Below are 13,133 nucleotides of genomic sequence, written 5' to 3' on the forward strand. Positions count from 1 at the left end.
GCTGTGTAACTTGTAGGTATCAGTCCACATGACTATCACTGAGCAGTGGTGGTGAAGGGAGGATTATGGAATTGCTACCCAAGAGCAGACTGCTTTCTCCTGGATGGTGTCAAGCTTCCTGAGTGTTGTTGGAGCTGCACCCATCCAGGAAGGTTGGGAGTATTCCAGCACATTCCTGACTTGTGCCGTGTGGATGGTGGACAGGTTTTGGGGGGGTCAGGAGGGGAGTTACTCGCTGCAGAACTTACAGCTTCTGACATGCTCTTGGAACCACAGTTGTTTTATCTGGTCCCATCCAAAACCTGGTCAGTGATAACCCCCAGGATGTTGATCATAGGGAATCCTGTGAAATTAGTCAAGGGTCAACAAGCTGGGCATATAATGGGTAGCCAATTCTCCACCCCCATTGAAATTAAAATTCATTCTCATGCACTGAAGTAAATAGGCAGTGGAATCCCACTTCAGTAATGTAGAGAAAGCAGATTGTTTGAATTAGTCAAAAAGTCAGGACTGAGGGCTATTTAATCTCTGAAATTTGGGACACAGCAGGAAGGAGTCTGTCACACAGGGTGTTGTGAGGTTATGGGATTAAACCCAGGGTCACTGATTGGTGCAAAAACTGTGCCCTCATCTGATTGGACCGAGGGTGAAGTCTGGCTTGGTTGGCAGCACTCCATGATGTAGGAATCCAGTCATAGTGGGGAAGTTTGAAAGACCCAGGTGTTGAGATGGGTAATACCTATGAGGGAGATTGAAGCTGCTGCAGTCTCATTGGAGACTCAGGTACCAGCAGAGGAAATCAGCTCTTGCGGCCAAACCCAGGCAGAGGCAGCTTTACCATTTGCTCAGATTGGTGATGCATGAAGGGAATGCTGCCTCTAATGTGAACCTACACATCCTGGCCTTCATGGTGCAATTACACCTGCTGGTGACACAACTACTTAGTGAATAGCTACTGTCTGTAATGGGGATTTGTCAGCAGCAAATCTCAAACAAAGAAGTGTGTATCTGCATGGCTTTGTGCATGGGAAATCGTGTCTCACTAACTTGATTGCATTTTATTTGATGAGGTGACATAGAAGATAGGTAAAGTTAGAGTGGTAGACATTGTCCATATGGACAAAACATTCGATAAGGTTCCGCATGGTAGACCGGTTAGTAAGGTAAGATCACCTGGAATCCAGAGGGAACTAACCAATTAAAGGTAGGAATCACAGGATAGTGGTAGAGGGTTGCCTCTCAGATTGGAGGCCTGCGACCAGTGGTGTACCACAAGGATTGATGCTGGGTCCACCGCTGTCATTTCTCTAAATGATTTGGATGTGAATATAAGAGGTATGGTTAGTAGGTTTGCAGATGACACCAAAATAGATGGTGTAGTGGGCAATGAAGAAGATTATCTCAAAGTACAACGGGACCTTGATCAGATGGGCCAATGAGCTAAAGAGTGGCAGATGGAGTTTAATTTAGTTAAATGTGAGGTGTTTCATTTGGTAAGACAAATCAGAGCAGGAGTCATACACTTAATAGTAGGCCCTGGAGAGTGTTGCTGAGCAAAGTGACCTAGGGGTGCAGGTGCATAATTCCTGGAAAATGGCATCACAGGTAGACAGGGTGGTGAAGAAGGCATTTGGCACACTTGCCTTCATTGTTCAGAACATCGAGTAGACGAGTTGGAATGTCATATTGCAGCTGTACAGGATTTTGGTGAGGCCAATATTAGAATACTGAACACAATTCTAGTCACCCTTCTGTAGGAAGGATGTTGTTAAACTTGAGAGAACATTGAATTGAATTGATTGTCCCGTGTACCGAGGCACAGTGAAAAGCTTTGTCTTGCGAGCAATCCAGGCAAAAACAAAAACACATTTACAATGATGCTGTGGGACTGGAGGGTTTGAGCTATAGGGAGAGGCTGAACAGGCTGGGGCTTTTATTCCTGAAGCATCGGAGGCTGAGGGGTGACCTTATAGAGGTTTATAAAATCATGAGGGGTACGAGTAGGATAAACAGACAAGGTCTTTTTCCTGGGGTGGGGGAGTCCAAATAGGTTTAGGGTGAGAAGGTAAAGATTTAAAAGGGACCTGAGGGGCAACTTTTTCACACAGAGGGTGGTACGAGTATGGAATGGGCTGCCAGAGGAAATGGTGAAGGCTGGTACAATTACAACATTTAAAAGGCATCTGGATGGTATATGAATAGGAAGGGTTTGGAGAGATATGGGCCAAGTGCTGGCAAATGGGACTAGATCAAATTGGGATATCTGGTTGGTGTGGACAGGTTGGACTGTAGGATCTTTTTCCAAACTGTATGAGGTGATGATGAGGGAGAGCACCAGACTCAGAGAGATGACTGGAACTTAAGATGAAAGGGTGTCTTTGTGAGACAAGAACCTCATGCAGACAGGGAGAGACTAACAAAGGATTTCCTCAATTAAATGTGAAACATAGGCTCAATACCATGTAAATAACCTGTTTTCCTATTAATTTCCATTCACATTTATAAGGACCTGATATCAGTGGAATAAAGAATCCCTGCTTCAGGATCTTGAGGCTGTCTGTGTATTTAAATCTCCCATTCCAGAAGGACCGCAAGTTGAAGGGAGCAGGCAATAAGATGGGTAAAGGTGATGGAAACATAGAAACTAGGAGCAGGAGTAGACCATTCAGCCCTTTGAGTCTGCTCGCCCAGTCAATATAATTACAACTGACACGGTCTCTTGACACCATATTCCTGCTTTTTCCCTATAGCATTTGATCTCATTAAAACCTAAAAAATTATCAATCACTTTCTTGAATTTTAATCACTCATAGGACATGGGCATTACGAGTGGAGCAGCATTTATTGCCTCTCTCTAGTTGCCCTTGAGAAGGTGGTGATGGGCTGCCTTCTTGAACTGCTGCAGTCTGTGTGCATGGTTAGATTGTCTCTTATTGTAGATGATCACTGCCTGGCATTTGTGTGGTGTGAATCAAGCCTGTGACCCAGCCTTCACAGCCTTCTGTGGTAAAGCATTCCACAGGTTGCACATCCTCTGAAAGAAATGTTTCCTCATCTCAGTCTGAAGTGGCCTACCCCAAATCCTGACAATGACCCTTTGTCCTTGACCCCCTCCAGCCAGGGATAACATGCTGTCTTCATTTAGTCTGTCCAGCCATGTCAGGATTTTATATTTTTCAATCAGATCCCCTCTCATTCTAAAATTCTCGTGAATCTGAGCCAAATCAAACCAACTTGTCCTTTTACAAGAGTCCTGCCATCTCTGGTATCAGCCGACTGAAGCTCTGCTCTACTCTGTCAATGGCAAGCGTATCCTTTCTAAGACATGGGAGATCAAATTGGATCTGTTTGTTTATGGAGGGTAAATGTCAACACAGACCAGATGGGTTGAATGGCCATGTACTGGTGCCTCTGATCCACTCTGAGGGCCTGAGCTTCACTCTCCCCTCCTTCCTCCAACCACCCCCCCCAACTCTCCCTCCCTGCCACCTTCTCTCACTCCTTTCTACTCCCCTTTCCTCTTCTACTCTCCCTCTTTCCTTTCCCAGTATTCCGTCCACTTCCCAGCAGTACTGGGAACAACCCTGTGACACATTCCTTCTGGACTGAATGAAGTTGCAGTTCTGGATAAGTAAGGAAGGGGAAAAGGGAGGGGTACAGAGAAGAAAGGAGGATGTGCCGAGGAGGGGGAGGGGAGGGGAGGGGAGGGGAGAGTGGGGAGGGGATGGGGGAGGGGAGGGGTGTGGGACCTAAAGGGAAGAGGTATGTACAAAGAAAGGAAGGGGGAGGAGAGGCGACTTAAAACATTGATAATCAGTTCTTTCAGCTGAAGGACCTGTGTGCTGAAGGAAGCAAAGACAGATAACACAAGGAGTGAATTGACTGAAACTTGCCCTGGGAGGCCCCTTCACATCTTGGCACTCCCTGCCAGATCACAATACAGGCCACATCAAGAGTTGTTGCTGAAAGGAATTCAGCTGAAACAAGACGATAATTGAAGCCCATAGCTGCCACCTGATCCTGAACAGTCCCCAAACTAAACTTCCTGGCTGTGTGACCCATTCCCCTCGATCTCTGACCCATAGTTACAGCTGCAGCACAACACGGACAGTGCAGCCTGTTTAACTGCTTAACAGAGTCTGAGGAATTTTCCACCGACACATCAGGAGCTTGCATTATAGAACAATCTGGAATTCCTTTCCATAAACGCATTTCACAGAGGGGTGAATGGAAAAGGCAGAAGCACTGAGCTCACGTGATTGCCACTTGATCTGGCAGAGGTGTGCTGGACAAGTCTTAATATACGAACCACACCCAGCTCAAACTCTGACACCAATCCAGCACAACAGCTCTGTCAGAAGCTCTTCCTCCCTCTCTCTCTATCACACACACAGACACACACACCCACACCCACAGACACACACACACACACACCGACCCACAGGCATACACACACCCACCCACACAGACTCACACACCCACCCCACACGCACACGCACACACCCAACCACACAGACACCCAGCCACATGCACACACACACCCACACCCACACACGCACACACAGACACACACCCACACACAGACACACCCACACACGCACACACAGACACACACACAGACACAGACACAGACACAGACACACCCACACACACGCACTCTCTCTCTCATCCAGAAGGCTGCAAGTTTCAGCCCCACTCCAAATCCAGGGCAACAGTTTGAGTGTCATACTGAGGGAGTGCTGCACTGTCAAAAATGCCCTCTTTCAGGTGAGCTGTTGAAATGTAAGTCCTATCTGTCTTCCCAGCTTTTCGGTCCTCAGCAGAATTAGATTCTCTGTGCACAGTCACAATACTGTTTATGGGATCCTGCTGTGCACATATTGTTGTAATACAAGAAATGGTGCAGCCAGAGTCTAAGTTTTTCAGGGACATTAGTGAGGTTTTGAGGTACATTAGCCAGAGTAAAAGTTTCAAAATGTCCTCAGGTCATGGCAATTGCTACATGAACTCTTCAAACACTCTACAACATCTGCTGATTGGTTGAGATGGTGCCTGATGCTCACACCAATTTGGACAGTTGCCCTGAAATCATGGAAAGCAGGATGTGGGAAAGGAGCTGCTGGTTCCTGATCATCATTGAGCACAATAACCCAGTGAAGATTCAGTGTGAGCGAGAGTGTATGGATGTATAGGAATATAGTGTTTCAGTCTGAGGAGTTGTGGCTGTCAGCACCTACATGGTCCAAACGTATGCAAGATTGTCAGCATGTCGGCTATGAGAATGTGTGTGTGTGTGGGTTGTGTGTGGGCATTACACATTCAGGATTGCGACCTTGGTCGTCAGACTCCCCATGTTCCAACATGCTGTTTAGACTCTGTTCAGGAATAATGATCTGCTGGTTACAATGAAGAGTGCGTCTCTCTGAACCCCAGGGGCACAGCGAGTTGGTTAGAGGATGGCTTCACCTTATACTGTCCTCCACCCTCCAACCCTCAATCCCACAGGGAAGATAGAAATAAGCAGGAGGGAACTTCGCAGAGAGTTAACACTGAAACAGCTGTGAGAAAGGACAGGTTAAAGTTTCTGTGAATGGGCATCCATTCAGTGACCAGCGAACACGATCTCTGTGGCCCAGGAGCTGACTAACGCAGCGGATATATGTTTCCCTGTGAAATGTGGCAGTAGGCTGACAGTTCTGGCCCGGACAATTTCTGGCCCAGTCACACATTCCAGAGAGAGGAACAGGAAAAGTACAGTGGCCAAATGCTGCTTGTTCTGAGAGAAGCAACACTCTCACACACTGAACCTACTGTTCCACTGCTTCAGACTGGGCCCACCATATAAACATCTGTGACGCCATCAAATTGGAGAAGTGAAAGGAGATTTTCTGTTCATGATTTTCTCTTATGCTTAACTCAGTGAGAGTCAGTGTGTGTGTGAGACTGTACCCCAGTGAGAGTCAGTGTGTGGGTGTGGGACTGTACCCCAGTGAGAGTCAGTGTGTGTGTGGGACTGTACCCCAGTGAGAGTCAGTGTGTGTGTGGGACTGTACCCCAGTGAGAGTTGGTGTGTTTGGGACTGTACCCCAGTGAGAGTCAGTGTGTGTGTGGGACTGTACCCCAGTGAGAGTTGGTGTGTTTGGGACTGTACCACAGTGAGAGTCAGTGTGTGTGTGGGCCTGTACCCCAGTGAGAGTCAGTGTGCATTTGGGACTGTACCCCAGTGAGAGTCAGTGTATGTGTGGCACTGTACCCCAGTGAGAGTCAGTATGTGGGTGTGGGACTGTACCCCAGTGAGAGTCAGTGTGTGTGTTGGACTGTATCCCAGTGAGAGTCAGTGTATGTGGGACTGTACCCCAGTGAGAGTCAGTGTGTCAGTGGGACTGTACCCCAGTGAGAGTCAGTGTGTGTGTGGGACTGTACCCCAGTGAGAGTCAGTGTGTGTGTAGGACTGTATCCCAGTGAGAGTCAGTGTGTGTGGGGAACTGTATCCCAGTGAGAGTCAGTGTGTTTAGGACTGTACCACAGTGAGAGTCAGTGTGTGTAAGCCCTGTGGCTGCAGAATCACATCGAAGCTAAACACTGTGTTGCAAATTTTACAAACGTTAAGTCCTCGGGTATGGTCAGTTTCTTACTTATTGCAGGCAAAATTGAGGATTGCAGATGCTGGAAACCAGGGTTTCGATTAGAGTGGTGCTGGAAGAGCACAGCAGGTCAGGCAGCATCCGAGGAGCAGGAAAATTGACATTTCGGGCAAAAGCCATTCCTGTGCTTTTCCAGCACCCAGTGAGAGTCAGTGTGTGTGGGACTGTACCCCAGTGAGAGTCAGTGTGTGTGGGACTGTACCCCGGTGAGATTCAGTGTGTGTGTGAGACTGTACCCCAGTGAGAGTCAGTGTGTGTGAGACTGTACCCCAGTGAGAGTCAGTGTGTGTGGGACTGTACCCCGGTGAGAATCAGAGTGTGTATGTAGGACTGTCCCCCAGTGAGATTCAGTGTGTGTGTGAGACTGTACCCCAGTGAGAGCAATCAGTCGAAGAGACATCCTGTTTAATATGAACCAGTAGTCTTTTAGACATCTGTCCCATTTACCTGGTATCACACTGTCAATGAAATTCATATACCACATAACTCATCTCTGTGACAGACAGAACACAGTTTTGGCTTCCTATTAGCGGTGAAGACCACTGGGTTGCTACTGCATACCAGCCACATGGTACAGTTGGTTTCTCCTGCTGCTGTAATATTTGAGATTCTTTACTTGGGTAACCTGAGGGGAGTTTGGGTATATCAGGTATGTAAATGTGATCCTAACATTGGTCAGCATTTGCTGGATAATTCAGAGTGTGTGAAGAATTACACTGACAGCATTAGGCTGACAGCCTGAGGTGCTCACACAGCTCCAGGGACTAATACACAAGGCCATGCCCTTTACAGACAGAAAGAAAATGTACACACACTGCACCTGTTCCAACTGAACAGAATAGCTAAAGGCATTCTCTGGGTCATCCTAACCAGAGTCAACCTGCCTAATTTAAAATTTAAATAAACATGGCAGTTAACTGTCAATTAGCATAATTGTAAGCAATCTCCATGGCAATGCCTCCAGCAATCAAATTCCAGTTGCCAAGCAACATTCTCCTCTGATGCAATATAAATGTTAGTTTTCCCCTGGAATTGGTAAACTTGTGAATTGTCTGAAAAGGGCAAGACAAAAAACTTCAACAAAACATGAGATCCATCAGCAAAATGGGTGGCACAGTGACTCAGTAGTTAGCACTACAGCATCACAGCGCCAGGGGTCTGGGTTCAAGTCCCACTTTGGGCGAATGTCTGTGTGGGGTTTGCACATTGTCCCCATGTCTGCGTGGGTTTCCTCCGGTTTCCTCCCACAATGCAAAAGATGTGCAGGTCAGATGAATTAGCCATGCTAAATTACCCATAGTGTTAGGTGCGTTAGTCATATGTAGTTAGGGGAATGGTTCTAGGTGGGTTACTCTTCGCAGGGTTGGTGTGGACTTGTTGGGCCTAAGGGCCTGTTTCCACACTGTTGGGAATCTAATCTAAGAATACTCGGGTCATACATTCCTGCACTTGTACTCCCTGAGTGTTCAGGAGTAGAACCCAAACCCAAAACTTTTCGATTCAGAGCCAAGAAAACTCCAAACTGAACCAAGGTCAGTTCCCTGACTCAGTCAGAGGGAGCCAAGGTCAGTTCCCTGACTCAGTCAGAGGGAGCCAAGGTCAGTTCCCTGACTCAGTCAGAGGGAGCCAAGGTCAGTTCCCTGACTCAGTCAGAAGGAGCCAAGGTCAGTTCCCTGACTCAGTCAGAAGGAGCCAAGGTCAGTTCCCTGACTCAGTCAGAAGGAGCCAAGGTCAGTTCCCTGACTCAGTCAGAGGGAGCCAAGGTCAGTTCCCTGACTCAGTCAGAGGGAGCCAAGGTCAGTTCCCTGACTCAGTCAGAGGGAGCCAAGGTCAGTTCCCTGACTCAGTCAGAGGGAGCCAAGGTCAGTTCCCTGACTCAGTCAGAGGGAGCCAAGGTCAGTTCCCTGACTCAGTCAGAAGGAGCCAAGGTCAGTTCCCTGACTCAGTCAGAGGGAGCCAAGGTCAGTTCCCTGACTCAGTCAGAGGGAGCCAAGGTCAGTTCCCTGACTCAGTCAGAAGGAGCCAAGGTCAGTTCCCTGACTCAGTCAGAAGGAGCCAAGGTCAGTTCCCTGACTCAGTCAGAAGGAGCCAAGGTCAGTTCCCTGACTCAGTCAGAAGGAGCCAAGGTCAGTTCCCTGACTCAGTCAGAAGGAGCCAAGGTCAGTTCCCTGACTCAGTCAGAAGGAGCCAAGGTCAGTTCCCTGACTCAGTCAGAAGGAGCCAAGGTCAGTTCCCTGACTCAGTCAGAGGGAGCCAAGGTCAGTTCCCTGACTCAGTCAGAAGGAGCCAAGGTCAGTTCCCTGACTCAGTCAGAGGGAGCCAAGGTCAGTTCCCTGACTCAGTCAGAGGGAGCCAAGGTCAGTTCCCTGACTCAGTCAGAAGGAGCCAAGGTCAGTTCCCTGACTCAGTCAGAGGGAGCCAAGGTCAGTTCCCTGACTCAGTCAGAGGGAGCCAAGGTCAGTTCCCTGACTCAGTCAGAAGGAGCCAAGGTCAGTTCCCTGACTCAGTCAGAGGGAGTCAAGGTCAGTTCCCTGACTCAGTCAGAAGGAGCCAAGGTCAGTTCCCTGACTCAGTCAGAAGGAGCCAAGGTCAGTTCCCTGACTCAGTCAGAAGGAGCCAAGGTCAGTTCCCTGACTCAGTCAGAGGGAGCCAAGGTCAGTTCCCTGACTCAGTCAGAAGGAGCCAAGGTCAGTTCCCTGACTCAGTCAGAGGGAGCCAAGGTCAGTTCCCTGACTCAGTCAGAGGGAGCCAAGGTCAGTTCCCTGACTCAGTCAGAGGGAGCCAAGGTCAGTTCCCTGACTCAGTCAGAAGGAGCCAAGGTCAGTTCCCTGACTCAGTCAGAAGGAGCCAAGGTCAGTTCTAACACCAGATTCTACCCTATCACTTTCTTCCAATGTTTCCCAGACTCACCGTTTTCTGATTGCCACCAGGCCTTTTTACGATACTGTGCGAACGTTGTAATCACATTTTCCACTCTGTGGCTGTTGGGATTTCGCAGTCGATCATACGGTTTACGGGAATCACAGATGAAACATTTTTTCTCATCCTGCTCGGGAATAAACGAACACATCATACATGGCTCTCAAACATTGGACAAATCAAGTGCTATGCAATCACACCCTCTTCACATTATCATCAGGGGTACAGCCCCACACACACACTGACTCTCACTAGGGTACAGTCCCACACACACTGACTCTCACTGGGGTACAGCCCCACACACACACTGACTCTCACTAGGGTACAGTCCCACACACACACTGACTCTCACTAGGGTACAGTCCCACACACACACTGACTCTCACTAGGGTACAGTCCCACACACACACTGACTCTCACTAGGGTACAGTCCCACACACACACTGACTCTCACTGGGGTACAGTCCCACACACACACTGACTCTCACTAGGGTACAGTCCCACACACACACTGACTCTCACTGGGGTACAGTCTCACACAGCCACTGACTCTCACTGGGATACAGTCCAACACACACACTGACTCTCACTGGGGTACAGTCCCATAGACACACACAGACCCTCACTGGGGTACAGTCCCACACACACTGACTCTCACTGGGGTACAGTCCAACAGACACACTGACCCTCACTGGGGTACAGTCCCACACACACTGACTCTCACTGGGGTACAGTCCAACACACACTGACCCTCATTGGGGTACAGTCACACACACACACACACACACACACAATGACCCTCACTGGGGTACAGTCTCACTCACACACACTGACTCTCACTGGGGGACAGTCCCACACACACACTGACTCTCACTGGGGGACAGTCCCACACACACACTGACTCTCACTGGGGCACAGTCTCACACACACACACACTGACTCTCACTGGGGGACAGTCCCATACAGATACACTGACTCTCACTGGGGGACAGTTCCTCAGGTGCTGACTCTGCGTTGGTATAGTTTCTAACCATATGACCATTATTAATGTGCTTTGACAGTTAGTGTTTATAAGTTGTTCAACCATGCACATCACAGCTGATCTCAATCAACAGAATATTCATGTTTAGCTTTCCCAGCAAGACTGACAGAGTTGGGACGGTGAGCAGCAACTCTGGTTGATCCTCCGATCCTTCTCCAGGGTTCAGTTGTGAGGAGGACTTGTGGTTAGGCTTGTGTATCAGCTTCCAGCTCAGCTCAGACAGGGCACTCAGTAAGCTCACCCTTCAGGGAAAGGCATCCCTCTTCATATCTCCTGTCCATCTTCCCATCCTGCCTCATTCAGTTCTCACTACAGGCAGATACCAAAACCTCTCTGCACAGATGCCTGCTATAGATAACCTTCACTCAATAATTCTGGCTGGACAGCATCCATTGAACTCTCCAGCTAAAGATCACGATGCTCAGAGTAAACTGGATCTCTCTGTCTCTACTCAGCAGCTGCTTAGTTAAGCTGTGAACTGAAACTATTAAACCCTCTGTCAATCTCATTTTCCATTATTCTCTACCTTTAATGTAAGCTCATCACTCACTTTGCCAACACTGTCTGAAATATCACATGAATGGACTGTTAGCAGAGTGGATAAAGAGTGGAGCTGGAAAAAACACAGCAGGTTAAGCAAATCAGAGGAGCAGGGGAGTTGATGTTTCAGGTTGGAACCTTTCCTCAGGGGTTTACGTATGAGTGACATCACATCTACCAATCACTGCCTCAAACTACACACACCCACAAACACTCAGACACACACACACACACACACACACACACTGACACACACACACACAGATACACCCACACATACACACAGACACACTCTCTCACAGACACAGACACCCACACAAACAGACACACACACCCACACACAGACATACACACCCACAAACACACCCACACCCACACACAGACATACCCACACACAAACACCCACATACACAGACACACACCCACAAACACCCACACACACCTACAGACACACCCACACAGACACACACACGCAAACACCCACAAACACTGGCACACCCACACCCACAAATACACCCCCATCCCCACACACACAGACTCACAGAGACACACCCACACAACACACACAGACACACCCACACACACATACACACCCACACAGGTATAAACACATCCACACACACAAACATAAATATATTCACATCCATATTCTTACATACATGCACCTACTCACACACACTGACACACGCACACATCCTGATACACCCCACACTCCCACACACACACCCACACTCTCACACACACACACACACACACACCCCCATACACAAAGACACACCCAAACAGGTATAAACACATCCACACACACACAAACAAATATATTCACACCCATACTCTTGTATTCATGCGGGCAAAAGTGGGTACTGCAGATGTGTGTGTGTGTCTGTTTGTGTGGGTGTGTCTATGTCTGTGAGAGAGTCAAGATTAGAGTGGTGCTGGAAAAGCACAGCAGGTCAGGCAGCATCCGAGGAGCAGGAGAATTGATGTTTCAGGCAAAAGCCCTTCATCAGGAATGCATTCTGATGGGGAGGCCGAGCTGCTGAATGGTCTTGAAAAGAAGAGGAAGCTCCTGAAAGTGAGAGCCCAGTAGCACAAGGGCAGAGCTGGGTGTCCTGCGCGGGTGGGGTTCAGGGCGGGGGCACATTAGCTCCAGCTGGGGTTCGCATCCACAGTTTGAGAAATGCTGCCTTAAATTATTCGTTCCTTTTTCCCTATATTTATTTTAAAATATTGTTCTTTCATCTTGTGAGTAAACATGATAGTTATTCTATCAGTGCTGTTACTGTGACACTTGACGAATATAAAAACAGTAACGAAATGTCATGTAATTAAAAGTCACCTGATTCAGTGTCCGGAATGGTGTCACATAATCAAATGCTACATGTTTAAATCTATGTCAAAGCAGTGCTGGCAAGGTGCAGATGCCCAGAGATACCCAGCCACACCTCCAGTGTGGGTGTACATACCTGTAGATGACTCACGATGCAGTACGGCTGCTGTCTCCTCAGGCCACAGGTGGACGAGGCCATTAGCTTGTTCTGACGACCCACCAGTAGGTCCCCAGTAGCTGGATAGCAGCTCCCTTGGGCACAGCCATGGACCGAATCAGGATCCTGAGCAAACCCTGTCCCTACCACAACTGGACAATAGAGAGAGAGAGAGAGGTAGAGATTAATCACTGTGACAGGAGTCGTGTAATTTTCACAATACCATAAACATCACTTACCCTTCAACCTTACTTTTCATTTGTGTTCTTTCATTTTATAATTTCAGTTAGTCATCTCAGTACAAAGCAAGGAGTGGGTGTGTGTCTGTCTGAGGGTGTGTGTCAGAATATCAGAAAGGTAACAGCAAGCAATTAGGAAGACACATGGTATGCTAGCTTTTATTTCAAGGGGTTTAAAGTATAAAACTAAAGGGACTGGAAGTTCAATAAAGATTCTAAACAGCCAATAGGATCACGAAGCCAGATTCTCCCCCACCCAGGG

General features: G+C 48.2%; 1 protein-coding gene across 2 annotated transcripts in view; it reads right to left on the minus strand.

Moving 5' to 3' along the window:
* lamb2 (laminin, beta 2 (laminin S)) overlaps positions 1-13,133 on the minus strand; it is a 212,105-nt gene that overhangs the window by 172,605 nt on the left and 26,367 nt on the right. For both annotated transcript variants that reach the window (XM_072581737.1, XM_072581738.1), the window contains exons 2-3: positions 12,612-12,784; positions 9,555-9,690 (exon numbers count right to left, since the gene is read on the minus strand). In XM_072581737.1, coding sequence (XP_072437838.1) covers positions 9,555-9,690; positions 12,612-12,784 — 309 coding nt within the window. The remainder of the gene's footprint in view (positions 1-9,554; positions 9,691-12,611; positions 12,785-13,133) is intronic.

This window comes from Chiloscyllium punctatum, chromosome 12, assembly GCF_047496795.1.
Source record: "Chiloscyllium punctatum isolate Juve2018m chromosome 12, sChiPun1.3, whole genome shotgun sequence".
Classification (NCBI taxonomy): domain Eukaryota; kingdom Metazoa; phylum Chordata; class Chondrichthyes; order Orectolobiformes; family Hemiscylliidae; genus Chiloscyllium; species Chiloscyllium punctatum.